General features: G+C 59.9%; 1 protein-coding gene across 1 annotated transcript; it reads right to left on the reverse strand.

Annotated features, from left to right (window-relative positions):
- Positions 1–15,274: 15,274 nt before the first annotated feature.
- On the reverse strand, positions 15,275–17,077 carry LOC141966710 (neuronal acetylcholine receptor subunit alpha-10-like). Its single transcript, XM_074919726.1, has 3 exons — positions 16,981–17,077; positions 16,159–16,555; positions 15,275–16,028 (listed from the first exon to the last, which is right to left on the reverse strand). The coding sequence occupies exons 2-3, from the start codon at positions 16,433–16,435 to the stop codon at positions 15,544–15,546; spliced, it is 762 nt and encodes a 253-aa protein (XP_074775827.1). The 5' UTR covers positions 16,436–16,555; positions 16,981–17,077; the 3' UTR covers positions 15,275–15,543.
- Positions 17,078–18,601: the final 1,524 nt, after the last annotated feature.

Consider the following 18,601-nt stretch of genomic DNA (forward strand, 5'->3'; position numbering starts at 1 on the left):
CACTGCAGGAACAGGGGGATTGGACAGGTCAGGTCCTTGGCTCTTTCACCTCAGATCTAATCCCCTGGGGCACACAGCTGCCTTCTCCGTCCTCCTGCACGACCCCCCCAGGGCACCCGGCCCCGCGACAAAAGCAATCCCAGCCGTGGCTTGACCTTTCCCGACGCAGGAACAGCCCAGACTCTCTGCCCCAGCACACTTTTCATGCCCACTACGGGGCCTTTATCCCCCTCTAGGGCACGTCGGGGGCTTGGTGGGGCCGGGCCAGCCTGCTTGGCAGATCCTCTGCGATCGACTCGCCAGGGGCTTTTGCTGAGCGCACCTCCCAGGGTTTGTTCCCAGTCCCTTCAAATACCCCCATGGGAGACTTGACCAAAACAGTTTTAGATGGGGATCAAACAACCTGACTTAAGTCTCATTAACAGCCAAAGCCACAAGCCGTAGTCCAATGCACAAAGTCAGCAACCGTGAGCCAGTAAACAGAGCACGTAATCCAGAAACCGGAATCCAGCGCACACAGCACATCCTTCAAAATTACCAGGAGCAGCGGGTGCGACCCGCAGCCACAATTCTCCCAGAGGGGACTGAAAGCCCCGGCCCAGTTTCAGACCTCGTGGGATTCAAACCCACAGCAGCTCAGACCAGCCGACATTCGCACCCACAGCGTTTCAGACCAGGCATCCTCTGAGCTCTCCTCTGGGAGAACTTGTCCAGGAGGGACTCCAAGCCCTCGGTGCCCTTCGGGCCCTCTCCCCGTGGCAGTGCCCCCCCAACCAGCCCGGGGCCAGACTGGGGAGGGAGTCAACCCAGGCGGCAGAAAGAACCCACCGGAATCGGGCTGCAAACCAGGGAACCCCCGGGGCCCCGGGGCCGGGAGCCAGCGCGGGCACGGCCCTGGCACGGGGGGGCCACCGCAGCGCACCCCCAGGCCTGTGGCAGCTCCAGCGGGGCCGGCACCGGCCCAACACGTCGCCCGGAAAAAAGCCCCTAAAATCCCGGCAAAAGTCCCGGCACCTGCTACCAGCAGTTCCCACGAGGGCCGGCGCTGGCAGAGGGGCTACCGCGGAGCCCCCCCGCCCCCCTCAACAAGCGCCACCCGTCTGTGTGTCGTCTGCCGTGGCCCCCCCGCCACGCCGAGGCCACCACAGCGCCGGCCCCGCGGTCCGGCGGCCAAGGAGGGCCCGAGGCTGCTGGCCAGCCCCCTCCGCCGCGTCCCGCTCCCCACCAAAGCTCGGCCCGGCCCCGCTCGGGGGGGCCGCCACGTCAAAGACGCGGGCAGGGGCTCTCTGTGCCCCCCCCCGGCCTCCCAGCGGCGCACGAAGGCCGAAAGAGGAGCCGGGGGGGCCTCAGCCCGCGGCAGAAGAGCGAGTCGAGAAAAGCCCCGGGCGCCGTCTCCCTCCCCGGGACTCTCGCTCCTCTGCCGGGCACAACACGGCGACGGCCTTCGCCCAAAACAAACCCCAAAGGACTCGGCGGGGCTCGTGGGGCCGCCACGCCGGGTCCCCCCCGACCCCAAACCCCTCCCGGGGTGACGCAGCCCCCGCAGCCGAGCCCCCCCTCCCCGTCGCCGCTTCCCCAAGCCCCCGCACCGGGACCGGGGGGGGCGGGACTGTCCCCTCACTGCGTCCCCCCCCGACCCTGCCCCAGAGCCCGGCGCTCTCGGGGGACACGGCGCGACCTGACCCCCTCCCCCTGCGCCCCCCAGGACGTCCCGGCTGGCCCCGGGGCTGAGGCTCCTGAGGATTAGGGGGGCTGGGATCCACCGAGCGGCCAGCGGGATTCTCCCGCCTCGGCACCGCTCGCACAGAATCCGACCCCCCCCGTTACAGAAATCCTCCACAAACACTCGCTTTCAGTTTCACCCGCTTTACGCCAAAACTTCACCCGGAGCTCACCGAACTCGCTTTCTGCTCCACAACAAAACAATCCTGCACCTCCGGTGGCGCACACCTGTCCTCCGCTCCTGCCTTCCACCCCCCCCGGCTTTCTTCCGCCTTCTCACCACTTGCGCCGCATCAAACCTCTTCTCCTTCGCCCGCTGGACGTCTGGGGGAGCAGGGACACGACCAGGCTGCTCTAAAAACTCCTCTACCCACATCCCGCCGGCTGCGCCAGCTTGTCACGGAGCCCCAAACAAACACCCCGCCCGCAGAAACGGAAAGTTACCAACACAACTAACCAGCCCTTGGCAAACCGCAGCTCCCGCCGGCCGCCGCGGAGAGCACAACAGCTCCCCGGGCCGCAAGGACGAGCCGAAGGCAGAACAAAGCCCCAGCCCAGGGTTTAGGGCCCCCGACACGCTCTCACTCACCTCACCAGGGAGGGCGCTCAGCCTCCAGGGCCCGCTCGGGGCAGCGCCCAGGCCCAGGGCACCTCGAGGAGTTTCCTCGGGCGGCGGCCGGAGCCCCGCGGAGTGTTCTTGACCGCCCCGCGCTGCTCCAGGGGACCAGCTCAAAATGGCTGCCTGGGGGCGTCACGGCTCAGGCGCAATTTAGGGGGAAATAACCGCCTCTGGATTTGCTTCAGGGGCCAACAAAACTCATGAGCCGGTGAGCAAAACAGCGCCGGCTGCGCCGGGAGCCCCCGCTCCCCCGAGACACACCCGCCCTGCGGGAACAGAGTCCTTTTGTAGTGCCGCCTTCATGAAGATGCATGAGGTGGGCGCTGTCGCAAACACCTTTTCCTTGCCGGGCTTCTGTTGCCAGGGAATGTCCGCGGGCTTTCCGCCGCGGGGAGGAGGGGACGGCTCAGCACGGGGGCGCTGGTATCCACGGCCCGGAGCGGTCTGGCCGTAACGCCTTGCCTTGAGGACGGCGGCCATGTTAGCTCCCTTCTAACAACTGATTTTAACATCGCAACGGGAGACATAATGCCTGATCTCTTATTGCTGTTCAACCTTAGGTTACACGGAACGTGCAAAACACCCAGAGGTTTTATACCTAAGAGAATCGTAACACTGTCTGACAGTTACAACACAGCCTGACATTAACACAGTCTCTTTTCAGATTTCATTTACCGAATAATATATTTAACCATAGCTTGAGGTTTGAATAACAAACACCATATATGTTTTATTACAGTGTATATATGCTAAAAGTTATTAGGGTTTTGTCTTCAAACCTGTTCCAGGCTCTTGTAAAAGTGGATGTTTTGACTATGTTGTTACTGCACATGGGTGGAGGGAGAATGGGAAAGCACCAGACAGCCCCTTGCACCAGACAGACAGCCCCTTGTTTACAACACCAGAAAATCCAAGAAGGTTCCACAAACTCCACTCGCATGTGCAGACTGAAGGTGGAGACTTTTTGGAAGAGAGACGCCCCTTTTATGAATGTGCATTAAAACCAGACTATAAAAAGAGTGGGTTTGGTTTGAAGGGTGTGCATTGGCTGTGGAGCTCTGACTCCCCGCATACCCCGAGCGGCTTTGCTTGTCTCTATTTCAAATAAATTTAGAAAACTCTAGTGGTGGTTTAGGCCCTGCCAGACCCGAGACCACGCCGCCATTGTCCCTCTGCCACCCTCGGACTGGACAGGGCAGGCAGTGAGATCCAAACCCCAGGGTTCAGATGTGGAAAAATTTAATACAACAGCGTAACGGATAATAAACCAAACATCATCAATAGCAGTAACAGCAGTAACAGTCAACAGGACAAAAGATATCAGAGATATACCGCAGGAGACACAGCAGCACTGTCCATGTGCGCTCAGGGACAAAAGCCACAAAGAAACTGTTCCTGCGCTTCGGGTTCAGCGCCTGGACCTGACCTCAGCGTGGAACTGAATAACCCGGCTGGAGCCCCCTCCCCACTGCGGGGGAAACTTAACCCTATCCTAGCTGAACCAGGACATGAGGTGAAAGGCATTCTGTCAGGATTTCCGGTTGCCTGCCTGCCAGAGGCGGCAAAAGCCTCGCCAGGTTGGGCCCGAAGGGCACCGAGGGCTTGGAGTCCCTCCTGGACAAGTTCTCCCAGAGGAGAGCTCAGAGGATGCCTGGTCTGAAACGCTGTGGGTGCGAGTGTCGGCTGGTCTGAGCTGCTGTGGGTTTGAATCCCACGAGGTCTGAAACTGGGCCGGGGCTTTCAGTCCCCTCTGGGAGAATTGTGGCTGCGGGTCGCACCCGCTGCTCCTGGTAATTTTGAAGGATGTGCTGTGTGCGCTGGATTCCGGTTTCTGGATTACGTGCTCTGTTTACTGGCTCACGGTTGCTGACTTTGTGCATTGGACTACGGCTTGTGGCTTTGTCTGTTAATGAGACTTAAGTCAGGTTGTTTGATCCCCATCTAAAACTGTTTTGGTCAAGTCTCCCATGGGGGTATTTGAAGGGACTGGGAACAAACCCTGGGAGGTGCGCTCAGCAAAAGCCCCTGGCGAGTCGATCGCAGAGGATCTGCCAAGCAGGCTGGCCCGGCCCCACCAAGCCCCCGACGTGCCCTAGAGGGGGATAAAGGCCCCGTAGTGGGCATGAAAAGTGTGCTGGGGCAGAGAGTCTGGGCTGTTCCTGCGTCGGGAAAGGTCAAGCCACGGCTGGGATTGCTTTTGTCGCGGGGCCGGGTGCCCTGGGGGGGTCGTGCAGGAGGACGGAGAAGGCAGCTGTGTGCCCCAGGGGATTAGATCTGAGGTGAAAGAGCCAAGGACCTGACCTGTCCCATCCCCCTGTTCCTGCAGTGGGTGCCCCGCAGCCCCCGGGCTCTGGAGGGGGCAGGAGGCAGGAGCAGGGTGCAGGCAGGCACAGTCCCTGCCTGCTCTGGCAGGAGCGGCTCTGGGCCAAGCAAACGTCCCCGTCGTGGTGCTTACGGACACGGGGCCGCACAGAGGGGACAAATCCCGGGGGAGCTCGGAGCCAGCACCTGGGGGAGACCTGGCAGAGGAGGGGGGGTCAGCAAGGGACCCAAAGGGAGGTTTGGCAAAGGGACGGGGGAGAAGGGGCATCGAGGGCTGGGTGGAAGAACCACGGCACCAGGGATGGAGAGATGATAATTTAATTTTTGAAGCCAGCAAGTGGGGTCGCCCCAGGGAGGTTCCCAGCCCTACACCCCCCGTCTGCTGTCTCTGGGGTGCCCGTTGCTCCCCTGGGACCAGCCTTGCCACCGCCGGGGATACCGAAAAAGCCGGTGGAGGAAGAACTCTCTGGGACCCAGAATCAGAGGATCAGAAGGCAGGATTCTTTACTGCAGCGCTGGGTGCACGGGGGATCTCTCTGCCTAGCGTGCACACCCAGGCCCCTTCGCTTACATCTGAAATGCAGGTACCTTCTCCATATTCATAGGGCTGCACAGTACAAACATACATACAGATAACCCGAGTGGGGTTTAGTTCAAAGGGCCTGTGCCAGCAGAACTGGAATGTTTCTGTCATCTTTGCGTATTGCCTCCTGCTGGTCGTCTTTGGGGGTCGTCAGGAGGAAGGCCAGTAGTCTTCCTCATCACCTCCTCCCCAATTTCGACATTGCCAAGCCTGAGAAACAGTTTGTTTTGGCTGTCCAGCTTGTTACCCCCTTTTCTAAAAAATGTTGTGCATCCTTTGGCCTCGGCTCAGTCAGTTGGGTCAAAAAATGCCCATTATCTTCTGTTGACATGGTTTCACCTCCTCTGGCCTTGAGCCTCTGTCTCTGTTTTTGTGGGCCTGGGTCTGTGTTCCCAAAGCTCAACATTCCTTTGACTGAACAGATAATTCTTAAACCTAGTATCATCACTTTATTAATCCTGTGCTTAATTTCTCAATGTTTCTCTATCACGGGGTCTTGGGGGATCATCAGAAGCAGCAGCAGGACTGCAAGCCCTCTTGCCACCAGGCCTTGAGATACCTCCAGAGCCGGGCGCAGCCCTCCTGCAGGCACCGTCCCAGCCTGCACGGCCCCGGGGACGCCCGGCCACCCGTCCTGCCTGCGGGCACCCGCTGCTGGGGACTGGGCTGTGCCGGGCTGCTGCTGCCCAGAGCCCCGGGGCTGGTGCTGCCCAGGTGCATGGGGCTGCTGCTTCTTGTTTCTGTGGGGCCCCTCATGTCCATCTCCTTGGGGCTGCTACTTTCCAGCCCCACGGGGCTGCTGCTGCCCTTGTTTGCGCAGCTGCTCGTGTCCTGTGCCACGTTCTTGCTTGTCTTGTCCCCATCCATATCCTTGTCTCTCTCCAGGACCCCCCCCGGCACCTCCACTCTCTCCCCATAGAGCCAGATTTTGTGTCCCGGCTGCCGCAGCTTTGCCTCCACCTCCGTGACGGTGGGGGGCTTGTAGGGTACCCTGGGGAGGGTCCCATTGCTGCCTGCTGTCGTCACAAGGCGCTGATCGTCCTTGGAGGACTGGGCAGGTCCCGAGGGGTTTTGCACCACCTGCTCCCTCATGGCAGCAGGCCCACGCTCTGGGATGTAGAAGAAGCTGTCGCTGGAGGAAATGGAGGCCCTCGTCGAGGCAGGGCCCACAGAGTGTGTCCGATGTAGCGGGTACAGGCGCTCCATGGGTGGGACACAGAAGAAGCTGTCCAAGGAATCGGAGCTGCTTATCGAGGGGGTGTCCAAGGCATACATCATCCCAGGTAGCTGCCACAGGTCCTCCATGCTCGGCGCCTTCGCCCTGGCCCTGCAGAGGAGCAGAGGTAAGTGAACCTGCCGCAGCCCGGCCCCTCCGGCGGGACGGGCAGGGCACGGGCTGAGGGGCTGGGGCAGGATCTGGGGGTCTCCCCCGGCACTTGCCCTGTCTCCAGGGTTGGCGCAGGCTCCTTCATCCCTCTCCCTGTCGGTGGAGAAGCCGCCGAGTAAGGAGAAGGCCTTTTCTCAGGGCTGCCGTGGGGTGTCCGCCGTTTGCAGGGTGCTTGGGGCCGGACCCGCTCACCACTTGGCTTCTGCGTCTGGGCCTTGGCTCTCCTTCGGGAACGTTTCACTGCTGTCCTCATCCCCTGCAAAACCCCAAGAGCTGGGTGAGATGGGAGCAGCTCTCAGGCCCACACCACGGTCCCCCACAACACCCCTCGACATCCCACCCCCCGGCATGGTGCAGTGTCACCTACCCAGAACCTCTTAACCCTCGACATGGCGTTGGTCAGGAAGACCAGCACGTTGAGCATCAGTAGCGGGAGCCTCTGGCCCAGGCTGGGCCTGTTGCCACCCGCCATGATTGTGGCCCCAGCGCGGCTGCGGCCTTTTATACTGGGGCACGTGGGCGGAGCCCCCTTTGTGACATCACAGCACGGGTCCCCTGCCACGCCCTTCCCCCTGCGAGGGTCTCTGGTGGGTTTGGGGTGCATCAGGGTGCAAGGCAGGGGTGCAGACGGGGCATCAAGGGCTGGGTGGAAGAACCACGGCACCAGGGACGGAGAGATGATAATTTAATTTTTGAAGCCAGCAAGTGGGGTCGCCCCAGGGAGGTTCCCAGCCCTACACCCCCTTCTGCTGTCTCTGGGGTGCCCGTTGCTCCCCTGGGACCACAGTTTTCAACTCGGGGTTTGGGGAAGCAGCAGCAGCAGGACCGCAAGCCCTGTTGCCACCAGGCCTTGAGATACCGCCAGAGCCGGGCGCAGCCCTCCTGCAGGCACCGTCCCAGCCTGCACGGCCCCGGGGACGCCCGGCCACCCGTCCTGCCTGCGGGCACCCGCTGCTGGGGACTGGGCTGTGCCGGGCTGCTGCCGCCCAGGTGCCTTGGGTCCCCGCTTGTGTCCTTCTCCATGGGGCTGCTCTTCTCCAGCCCCACTGGGTCTGCTGCCAACTGACTTTTTGTAGCTGCTTGTGTCTTGTGTCATGTTCTTGCTCTCTCCTCGTCCTCATCTGCAGCCTCATCTCTCTCCAGTAGCCGCCATGGCAGCTCCACTCTCTGCCCACTGAGCCCACTTTGGCTCCTGGCTGCCGCAGCTTCGCCTCCACCTCCGTGCAGGTGGGGGGCTGGTAGAGCACCTTGGGGAGGGTCCCACCGCACCCCGACGTTGCGACCAGTCCCTGATCATCCTCGAGGGACTGGGCGGGTCCCAAGCGCTTTTACTTGCCATGGCTGCAGGCTCACGCTCTGCGATGTAGAGGAAGCTGTCGTGGGAGGAAACGCGTCTGCAGGTCAAGGTGGGGTCCCATGAAATATAATATCCCGGGTAGCTGCCACAGGCCCTCCGTGCTCGGCGCCTTCGCCCTGGCCCTGCAGAGGAGCAGGGGTAAGTGAACCTGCCGCAGCCCGGCCCCTCCGGCGGGACGGGCAGGGCAGGGGCTGAGGGGCTGGGGCAGGATCTGGGGGTCTCCCCCGGCACTCGCCCTGTCTCCAGGGTCGGCACAGGCTCCTTCATCCCTCTGTGCTTCAGTAGATTCGTTGCCCGGGAAGGAGGCGGGGTGAGCTCAGGGCTGCTGGGGGGTGTCAGCCGTTTACAGGGTGCTCGGGGCTGGGACCGCTCAGCGCTCGGCTTCTCCGTCTGGGCCTTTGTTTTCTCTTTCTGTTGTTTTGCCTTTCTCCTCATCCCCTGCAGGACCCCAAGAGCTGGGTGAGACAGGAGTATCTCCCAGCCCCGCACCACAACCCCCACAGCCCCCCACAACACCCCATGCCACCCCGCCCCCCAGCTCGGCGCGGTGCGTCGTCACCTACCCAGAACCTCCTGGCCCCCGACATGGCCTCGCTCAGGATGAGCAGCAGCCTGAGCAGCAGCATCGGAAGTGTCTGCTCCCGGGTGGGCTTGTTGTCACCCGCCACGGCTGTGGCCCCAGCGCGGCTGCGGCCTTTTATATTGGGGCAGGCAGGTGGAGCCCCCTTTGCGACACCCGGCAGCGCCCCCCTGCCACGCCCTTCCCCCTGCGAGGCCTCAGGAGCCACGTAGGGACCTTCACGGGACCATCTTTGTGCCCCTTCCCGGTGGGGGGGTAGCGACTAGCAGGGCATTGCCCGCCGATCCCTCTGCGCCTCCAGACTTGCCCTTTCCTGACGAGCCCTGGCTGAAGGAACGGCCGCACCCGCTCTGGCTGAGGGGCCTCCGACTCTTGTGCTGTTGGAGAATGGCTTCAAGAACAAGGAGATGGCAGCATGGAAAAACTGTTTAGAGATTAAATACAGGGTGATTTGTTACGTCTACGCAAAATAGATATTGCTTGAGTTGCTCAGCTACTATCTCCTGCCTGGAACTGAAGCTGCCCCCCTACCTGCGAGAATGCGTATGTCAGCAAAAGATTACTCCAAGAACCCACCCAGACTGGCTCAGCGGTTTGGCCCGGACCCAGGGCGCGACGGAGGCTGCGCAGGACTTCAGGGTGAAAAGGTCAGCAGTGAGGAAGGGGAGAAACTTCCTCTCCACGACCACCGACCAGCCCTTCACGCCCCCTGCCCAGGACATTGATTGCTCATTGCGCAGGCGTAAAAGGGAGGAGACCTAATTACAATAAGAAGCGAAGATAGGCGGAGATAGAACATAAATATGTATAGGCGTTCTATGTATATGCAATTCTCAGTGGATATAAGGATGTAAGCCAACAGAATAAAGCTGAAGCTTGCTCTGTCATTCACATTGAATCGACTGCTTGCTTCCTCCGCTCGTCGAAAGTTCGTGGACTACATTGTGCCACAGCGACGGCGGCTCTTTCTCTGCCGGAAACTCAGGTTTGGGTGTTGGGTACTGAGAGCTTGCGTTTGTGAGCCCAAAGTCTCCAGAAAAGGGGGGAGCTGCTGCCTGCTCGCTGCTGGCTGCCAGCAGTTGGGGCTCAGTGCTGTGAGGGGCCTGGGGCAGGATTGTGCCCAAGGACCTCATGTTTGCAGCTTGGGTGGGTCCATCCCGGGGAGGGCAGAGAACCAGCAGACACCTGGGGAAGCCCCTCAGGGACTCTCCCCCAGGCAGTGTATTCACACAGGCAGTAGATCCTCTTGAAATAGGTGTGTATTTTCGGATATGACAGGAAAGTTCCTTTCTTTTCTTGTCCATAACAAGTGTGCCCTTGGCTTTGGGCATGGCTGTTGGGTGGAATGATCCCCCGAGCACCCAGCGCTGCAGCACAGCCTGCCTGCCTTCCAAAACTTCCAACTGAGCCTCAGAGGGTTCTTCTGAGGTCCAATTTATGGTAAGATTTGGTGACCCAGATGGGACACTGCTGCTGAATCTCGATGGACACGTGGCATAATAGGACCTGCAGCCAACACCGAGGGATCCTCGGGGAGATCCTCTGATCCCTGGGCCGAAGAGCTGGGAGCAAATTCCCATGTCAGGTGAAAGGCATTCTGTCAGGATTTCCGGTTGCCTGCCTGCCAGACGTGGCCAAATCTCGGATGGGTCCTGTCACTGGGGCTGGGGACTTGATACTGGGGTGCGGCTTGATCCTGGGGCTGGGGAGCACCCACCAGAGCCAGGGGGTGGCAGCTGCATTGAGGGGCTGGATTTGGGGGTGGGGGTGTCGATTTTGGGGTGTGCTGGGTGCTGGACTGGGGGGGAGGATCCTGGACTGGGAGGTGGGTGCTGTGCTGGGGGGTGCGTGCTGGCCGTAGAGAGCCCTCTCCTGTTCCCAGCCTGTCCCAGGCTCTGTGCTGGGGGATCCCTGCAGCCCCCTCCAGCACAGCAGGGCTCAACCGCTCTCCTTGACACCCCCCCCCCAAAGCCAGAGTGAGGGGTTGAGCCCCAACAAACTCACTGCAGTGATGGGGGGGCAGGTGGGCTCCCCTTGCCCCCCTCCAGTGCCCTCCGTGAGACGCCACCCATGACCCTGCTCAGCCAGAATGGCCATGAAACCCCCAAAGGGCTGCCCAGTGGGAGCACTGGGGGCACTGGGAGTACTGGGGGTTGTACTGGGTCTGGCTGAGCTGGAATCGGTTTTCCCCTCCAGCAGCCCCACGGTGCTGTGGTTTGTGCTGGGAGCTGCAGGGTGTTGGCAGCACCCTGGGGTGGTGGCTGCTGCTGAGCAGGGCTCACACAGCACCAAGGCTCTTTCCGACATTTCCCCCCGCGGTGGGACGGGGTGGGCGAGATCTCGGGAGGGGACACAGCCAGGACAGCTGACCCGAACCGACCCAAGGGACATTCCAGACCCTGTGACGTCTGCTCAGTGTGAAGCTGGGAGAAAGGAGGAAGGGGGGGGTCACCCTTGGTCCTCCGAGGCACCCACTACGGTATTGGAGCCCTGATCCTGAGAAGGCCCCACAGCGCCTCTCCGTGGCAAGGAGAGAGTAAATCTGGGCTTTTATTTTGCTCCCACACGCAGACCTTTGCTTCGCTGTGCTTATACTAAACCTGCTTTTGTTTTACCCACAAAGGTTGGTCTATCTTATTTTCTTTTCCCTCTTTGCTCTGCTGAGAAAAAAGAGGAAAGGGGGGGGGGAAGTGATAGAGCGACTTGGTGGGTACCTGGCATTTAGCCAAGGTCAAGCCATCGCAGCCTTTCTTGGCGCCCAGCGTGGGGCACACAGCGGCAGGTTTAAGTGTGCTGTAGCTATAGCAGTTATTAAGCGACAAGCTCCTGTGCTGGTCACAGGTTTGTTGATTTCTCTGCTTATGTTTCTTTAGCTAAGCTCGGGAACACGCTGCAAGGCATTCCAGCGGGAACATGGGTGGTTTTATTCTGCAGGCTCCCGAGGTGCTTATTCACCCTTACGTTAGGTCGCTGATACTCCTCATGAATGCCGTTCGCCTGTTGTGGGTTGTGTGGAGCTCGGTATGATTTTGGTGTAAGAGAAGGCAAATTTTGGATAAGCCAATACTAAAATGTGCCCTGAGGCGCCTGTCCCTGGGTGGTGGGGGGAGTGGAAGGATCTGGGCAGATTCCTAGGCCGGTTATCACCTCCTGTAGCTGGGATCTCACCCCTGAACAGGCAAGCAAGCCCACAAAATCGACACAAGACCTGGGAGAGGGGTGTCTTGCCTATCCCAGTGAGAACCAGCAACTTCTAGCGCTGTACTGGGGCCTGGCCTGTGCTTACCGAGCTGCAGTTCAGCACTCTCAAAGCACTGGTGTGGAGGTGGGAACTCAAACAGTAACACCAGCAGCAGAGATTGCCCCAGTAGTAAAAAGAAACAGGGACAAGGAGAACAACAGGCCCATACCCTCGACTGCTAAGGGAGGAGAAAGAGGAGGAATATATGATTATCAATAGTGGAGGAAAGAGACAATATCCATTGGCCATCATTATGCAATGGGACTCAGAACAAACGACCTCTACGAATTTTAGAGTGGGTTTTCACTGCACATACCCCTAAGAAAACCATAACTACAAGAGCAGAATTACTATCACAATTAATCGTGAAAGGCAGACATCAAATTATTGAAATTACAGCTACTGATCCTCAAACGATTATTGTTCCATTAATACAGGATTATTTAGACTGGTTGCGCAGACATTCTGAGGCATCACAAGTTGCTCTTGAAGATTATACTGGTCAGCTGTCTAATGTTTACCCAGCACGTCGATTACTACTATTGTTAATGAACCAAGTAATCGAAAATTTTCCCGTGCAATCAGAAGTGCCAGTTCAAGGGTTACCAGTTTCTACAGATGCAGGGAAAAAATCGGAGCAAGCTGCGTGCACCTGGTTAGAAGGAAATGAATGGAACTATCACCTCATTCAAGGCCAAAGAGAAGATTCCTTACAGACTTTAGAACTCCAAGCAGTTTTGTGGGCATTTCTGTCCTGGCCACATTTCGGATTAAATGTAGTGTCTGATTCACGCTATGTAGTAGGAGTAGTAAAAAGGATTGAACGGGGACAAATAAAAGAAGTAAAAAATGAACGCTTAGGAAAACTGTGGCAACAATTATTTCACACTCTGGATCAGAGAAGTGTTGTCTACTTTTCAGAAGTCATCAATCCAAGGAGGGACTCGGATATGGGAATGAATTAGCGGATCAATTAGTTGCTCCGGCCTTCTCCAAATTTGTTTGCACAAGCTAGAGAATCTCACAATTTTTCGCATCAGTCAGCAAAATTGTTGCATGAACAATTTAAAATTCCTTTGGCAGATGCAAAAGGCATTGTTGCCTCTTGCCCATAGGGCAATATGTTGCCAATAGGGTTTGGCCTGGGAACAGGAGTCAACCCACGGGGCCTATCTCCTCTATAATCGTGGCAAATGGATGTTACTCACATAGCAGAATTTGGTAGGCTAAAATATGTGCACGTTGTTATTGACACCTTCTCCATGGCCGTCTGGGCTACAGCCCAAACTGGAGAGACAGCTAAACATGTTGGAAAACATTTATATAGTTCTTTTGCAGTATTTGGGGTGCCAAAAAGGATCAAAACAGATAGTGGTCCAGCATATATTTCTGGGCGCTTCCAGCATTTCTGTATCTTGTGGGGAATCGAACGCTGCACAGGAATTCCACACTCTCCCACTGGACAAGCAATCGTTGAACGAGCTCATCAAACTCTGAACCAAATGCTTCAAAAACAAAAAGAGGGAACCACGGGTATGATGCCAGCTGAACAATTAAGCAAGGTTTTATATGTTTTTAATTTCTTGAGGCTTACAGGAGAACGTCAAGAACCACCAATGATGATTCACAGTTTAGCAATAAAAGGTGATGCTGAACGATCTCGGGGTATACAGCAACCGTTGGGTGTGTTCAAAAATTCAAATACTGGGCAACGGGAAGGGCCTGTTAAAGTGCAATTAACCGGCAGAGGTGATATGTGTTTGCTTACAGATCATGGCTTGCAGTGGGTTCCATCTCGCTGGGTGCGGCCCTGGAGAGAAGGCCAAGCTCGCAATCCTAAACCTTGTGATGGTTCTGACAGTGCTTAATGCTCGTCCAGTAGGAGCCGTTTCTCCTCGACCAAATATATGGGTAATGATAGCTAATGAGACAGGCCAAGAATCCTTTTGCCTTTCATTGGCTACTCCTTCAGACCCATTCTGAACATGTCTATTAGGAGTTCCATACTTTAACCCACAGGAGTTTATTGGGCTGGTGTCAAACAACAGTTGGGCAAAGATGACCTTTTCACAGGCCAATGCCCCTGTCCAAGCTACTCATCGTGGCATCAAGACCACAGCTTTTTGGCAAGGTCAGCTCATTATGAGTCTTAACAAAACCATGACTGAACCACGAGAGTTAGATTTGTTAGGCTCTATGCCACCCAGCTTTGGGGCAGTAGGGAGTGGGAAAAAAGCTGCCTTATTAGTTAATTCTAACGTACCCCTGACAAACAGTGACACCAAGCAACGCTTCATATACTGGGAACCAACCTGGCAATTGCTGTCCCCCAAAATGTCGTATTCCTATGTTTGGGGTAATAACACAGTGGGATTATGTTTACCTGCCCACACTTTCTTGATCTGTGGGGGAAGGAGTTGTTACAAGGGGGAATTGTTGTAATTCTTGTAGTTATCATGCTTGCTGTTATTTTGCTGTGGTTAGTTTTTTGTGTCACACATTCAGTACAGAAGGGCCTGCAAGAAATTTGGATTGCTCAAAACCAAGAAGAGGGATATGTTGGGATCTGGAGGACTTTCGGCAAGAGAATGGCCATGTGAGCAATCCTGCGTGAGAACAAGACTGATAGGAGCCTCAGCCGAGCAAGAATGCGATAAGGATGTGACCCTGAGTGAGGGGGGAGAAACTCGACGAGACAAACAACCCCCGGCAGGGGTTGGGACGGAAGAGGCAGTTCCACAAGGCGGGAAGCCTGGCAAGGCTGATGGGGCACTTTTTATCCCGTCATGAGAAGGTTTAAAGCGCGGGCTAAGTTAACTCTACAGTCTTGAGGACTTGTACTGCATGTTACTCACGTGTGCGGGAAAACATTATGAAAGGGCTTTCTTAGCTGTAATAAACGGGCATTGCTTGATCACATCGGTCGTGTGCGTGCTCAGCTCTCCAGCAGGGGTGGGGCGTAAAACCGGTGTCCCCGGGGGCTACCGGCGTCCCTGAGTCACTGTGTTCTAACGGAGAATAAAGTCTCCCATGGGGGTATTTGAAGGGACTGGGAACAAACCCTGGGAGGTGCGCTCAGCAAAAGCCCCTGGCGAGTCGATCGCAGAGGATCTGCCAAGCAGGCTGGCCCGGCCCCACCAAGCCCCCGACGTGCCCTAGAGGGGGATAAAGGCCCCGTAGTGGGCATGAAAAGTGTGCTGGGGCAGAGAGTCTGGGCTGTTCCTGCGTCGGGAAAGGTCAAGCCACGGCTGGGATTGCTTTTGTCGCGGGGCCGGGTGCCCTGGGGGGGTCGTGCAGGAGGACGGAGAAGGCAGCTGTGTGCCCCAGGGGATTAGATCTGAGGTGAAAGGCTCTGCTCCCCCGCCCCCTGCTGCAGAGCTGCAGATGGGGCCGCAAGGGCCGGGCACGGCCCCATGGACAGGAGGGTCACCCCCCCAGAACCTCCCCACCCCAGGCAGGAGAGCCAGGTCACCCTCCAGGGTTTATTTAGTTTGGGTTTTGTTGGGTTTCTCAGGCGGGGGGTGGAATGGGACGATGTGGCCCTGGCTGGGGTGGGGCTCCCGCTGTCAGGTTCCTCTTGCCTGGTGCGGCTGGAGCTCCCACCCTGCAGCTGTGGGGGGCCAGGTGTCGGGATGAGCCGCTCTCAGGACACACCCATGGCCACCATTGTCCCTGGAGCGGGCGGGGGGCTGTGGGCAGTGGGTGCATCAGGGCGATGGGTCCAGGGGGCCATCAGGCAGCTCGGCCCAGCACCAGCACGCTCATGAGGAAGACCATGAGGAAGAAGACCCACATGAAGAAGCGGTCCATCACCTTGGCCACCTTCTTCCACTCGCCGGTGCGGCGCTGTGCAGCTCGGTGGCGTCGGAAGCAGCCGGCGATGTAGCCAACGTTCGTCAGCAGCCCATCGTGGTGGCACAGGCAGCGGTCTCGGGGACAGGCTCTGGCCTCAGCACCCACTTCCCCCCGGCCGGGGCTCTCCCCCAGCCCTGCAGCGTCCCCTCCATCCTCCCGCTCGCCCAGCGCCCGCCGGGGGCTCTTGCAGCTCTCGCCCACCTCGTAGACGCAGCAGAGCCGGGCCATGTGGTGCAGGATGAGCCGCCTGGCCCAGGGGGGCACGGGCCGGGCCCCCGGGCCACAGTGGTGGACGTTCATGATGAAGATGGTCAGCGCGGTTGAGGCCGTGATCATGGTCATGGTGGCGATGTAATACTTCCCTGCGTGGGCAACGGACGGTGATGCCGCGAAGGGGTGGAGAGCCCCACCCTCCCCTCCCCTGGCATGGGTGCTGCCCACCCACCCCCCCGCGGGTCCCGCGGGAGGGTTCTGGCTGCCGTCGAGGCTCACCGATGAGCGGGACGCTCTCCGAGGGTGGCATGCTCTCTGCCACCAGCAGCTGGAAGACGGTGAGGGCCAGCAGCACCGTCACCCCCAGCGAGACCTTCTCCCCCGAGTCAGCCGGCAGGTAGAAGCCGAGCGGCGCCAGGAAGGAGACCATGATGCAGGGCAGGAGCAGGTTGAAGATGTAGAAGGAGGCACGGCGGCGGAGGAGCAGGGTGTAGGTGACGTCGGGGTAGGGCTCGGAGCAGCAGCCATAGGTGATGACGTTCCTCGTGGCCGGCATGCCCAGCACCTCCCACTCCACATTCTCCACGAAATCCGTCAGGTCCGCAGTGTCCAGGCGGTTGTGGAGGTCGATCTGGTTCCCATTGTAGGTCCAGGAGCCGAAGGTGAGGCGGCAGCGCTGCCGGTCGAAGGGGAAGTAGGAGACGTCCACCTTGCAGGAGCTCTTGGTGATGGCGGGCCAGTCCCACATGATGAGCCCGTCGGAGCGCAGCACCACGTTGGTCTCCATTGAGCCGCCGAAGCGGTCGTCGGCGCTGGGGGCGGGACGGCCATAGGGCCGAGGTGGCCCCGAGCCCCACGTGGGCCGGGGCTTTGCAGGGCCGATCACCTGCCCCCGACGCCGTGTCCCCTCCCCGCATCACCCTGCCCCCAAAAGTGTGGGCTCGGGGGTGCCGGCCCCCCCCCGCCCTCGTCACCCACACCGGGAACGCCCCGGGGGCCCAAGGTTGGAAATATCTCCCATGCAGCCCCTCCCCAGTCCCAGCCAGAGCCCCCCCAGCTCCGGGAGCCGTTGTGTGTGGGGGGGTGTCCAGCACAACCCACTTGTTGTAGAGGATGACGTCCGGCCGCCAGACGTAGCTGCTGGGGATGCGGATGCTGTCGATGCCGCCGTAGGTGTCCTCGTCCCAGGCGAGGTGGGCGTCCAGCCAGGCCTGGCGCACCCACAGGTAGGTGGTGAGGACCTGGTTCCTCTCGTCCTGCCGAGGGCAGTGGGTGCGTGCGGGGACAGACCCTGGTGCCACCCCCCCCTCAGCCCCCAACACTGCGAGGGTTCTGGGGGAGCTGAGCTGCCTTCCAGGGTGCTGCTTGTGGGGGGGTGGGAGCGATCTGAGTCACAGCACCCCAGAGTGATCCGGGTTGGAAAAGCCCCTGCAGCTCCTCCAGTGCCACCATGACCCTCCCCCTGACCGTTCCCAACTCCCCCAGATCCCTCAGCGCTGGCTCAGCCCGACTCTTCAACCCCCCCAGGGATCCCGGGGACTCCCCCCTGCCCTGGGCAGCCCATTCCAAGGCCCAACAGCCCCTTCTGCACAGAAATCCTTCCTCAGAGCCAGCCTGACCCTGCCCTGGGCAGCTTGAGGCCATTCCCTCGGGGCCTGGCGCTGGGGCCTTGGCTCCAGAGACTCATCCCCCCTCTCTGCCCCCTCCTGGCAGGGAGTTGCAGAGGGCCAGGAGGTCTCCCCTCAGCCTCCTCTGCTCCAGACTGAACCCCCCATCCCTCATCCAACCTCACGCTGCCGGGGGCTGTGCTGGTTTTGGGGGGCCTGAGCTGTCTTCAGGTGGTCTGAGCTGACCCGGGGGCAGCTGGGCTGGCTTTGGGGGGTCCTGGCTCGTTTCGAGGGATGAGCAGGACCCGCTGGGGAAGAGCAGAGCCCAGCTAAGCCGTGGCCAGGAGTGCGACGGGGCCGGTCCCGGTTTGGCTGGGCCGGGCCGCCGGCGCTGGTGCCACTCACCATGTCGATGATCTGGGAGAGGGTGACCTGGAGGGTGACGCTGAGCGCCCGCTCTGTGTCCTCCACGGGCCGCAGGGCGCTGGAGTAGTTGGCAAAGAGGTCGTGGAGCAACTTGTAGGCGAATCTGCCCTGAGCCCCCCAACAGCCTGCGGGGACCCAGAGTGGGGCTGGAGGGGCTGCAGGCGGGGGTGCAGCCAGAGCCCTCCCCAGGCACCCCCAGGAACCAGCTGAGTGCGGCCGGGGGAGCACACGGGGACCCCCGTCCCTCCTCGCCACCAGCCCGAGCCCCCCAACTCCACCGACGCCGTCCCCCACCCAGGGCTGCCCGACGTGCGGGGCTGCCGCTGCTCGCAGGGCTCAGGGGACCCTCTCCCCGGGGCCGGGGGGGGTGGGGGGGTGTCAGCGCCCCTCACTGCCCCTCCGCTGCTTACCCGGGGCCAGGAGGCAGCCGGCGAGGCAGAGGGTGAGCAGGGGGCCAGCTCCGGGCTCCATCCCGCCGCGTTCCCGCCCCGCGCAGGTCTCGGGGGACACGGGGGGGTGCCCGTGCTGCCTGCGAGCGCCGGGGTGACGTCAGGGCTGGGACAGCGCGGGGGGGCACGGCCCCCCCCAGGGAGCGACGATCTCCGTGCAGCGAGCCCTGTGCGGGGGGGGGGGGCGGGACGGAGGGTCCCCAGCCGGGCCCTGGCAGGGGGCCGGGACGGGGTTTGGGG

The sequence above is a fragment of the Athene noctua genome, chromosome 1 (assembly GCF_965140245.1).
Source record: "Athene noctua chromosome 1, bAthNoc1.hap1.1, whole genome shotgun sequence".
Lineage (NCBI taxonomy): Eukaryota > Metazoa > Chordata > Aves > Strigiformes > Strigidae > Athene > Athene noctua.

Coding starts and splice junctions, on each gene's coding strand:
- LOC141966710 (XM_074919726.1), bottom strand. CDS start 16,435: ATGCCGGCCACGAGGAACGTCATCACCTATGGCTGCTGCTCCGAGCCC. Junction 16,029..16,158: donor GGAGAGCGTCCCGCTCATCG/GTGAGCCTCGAC, acceptor TTGCCCACGCAG/GGAAGTATTACATCGCCACC.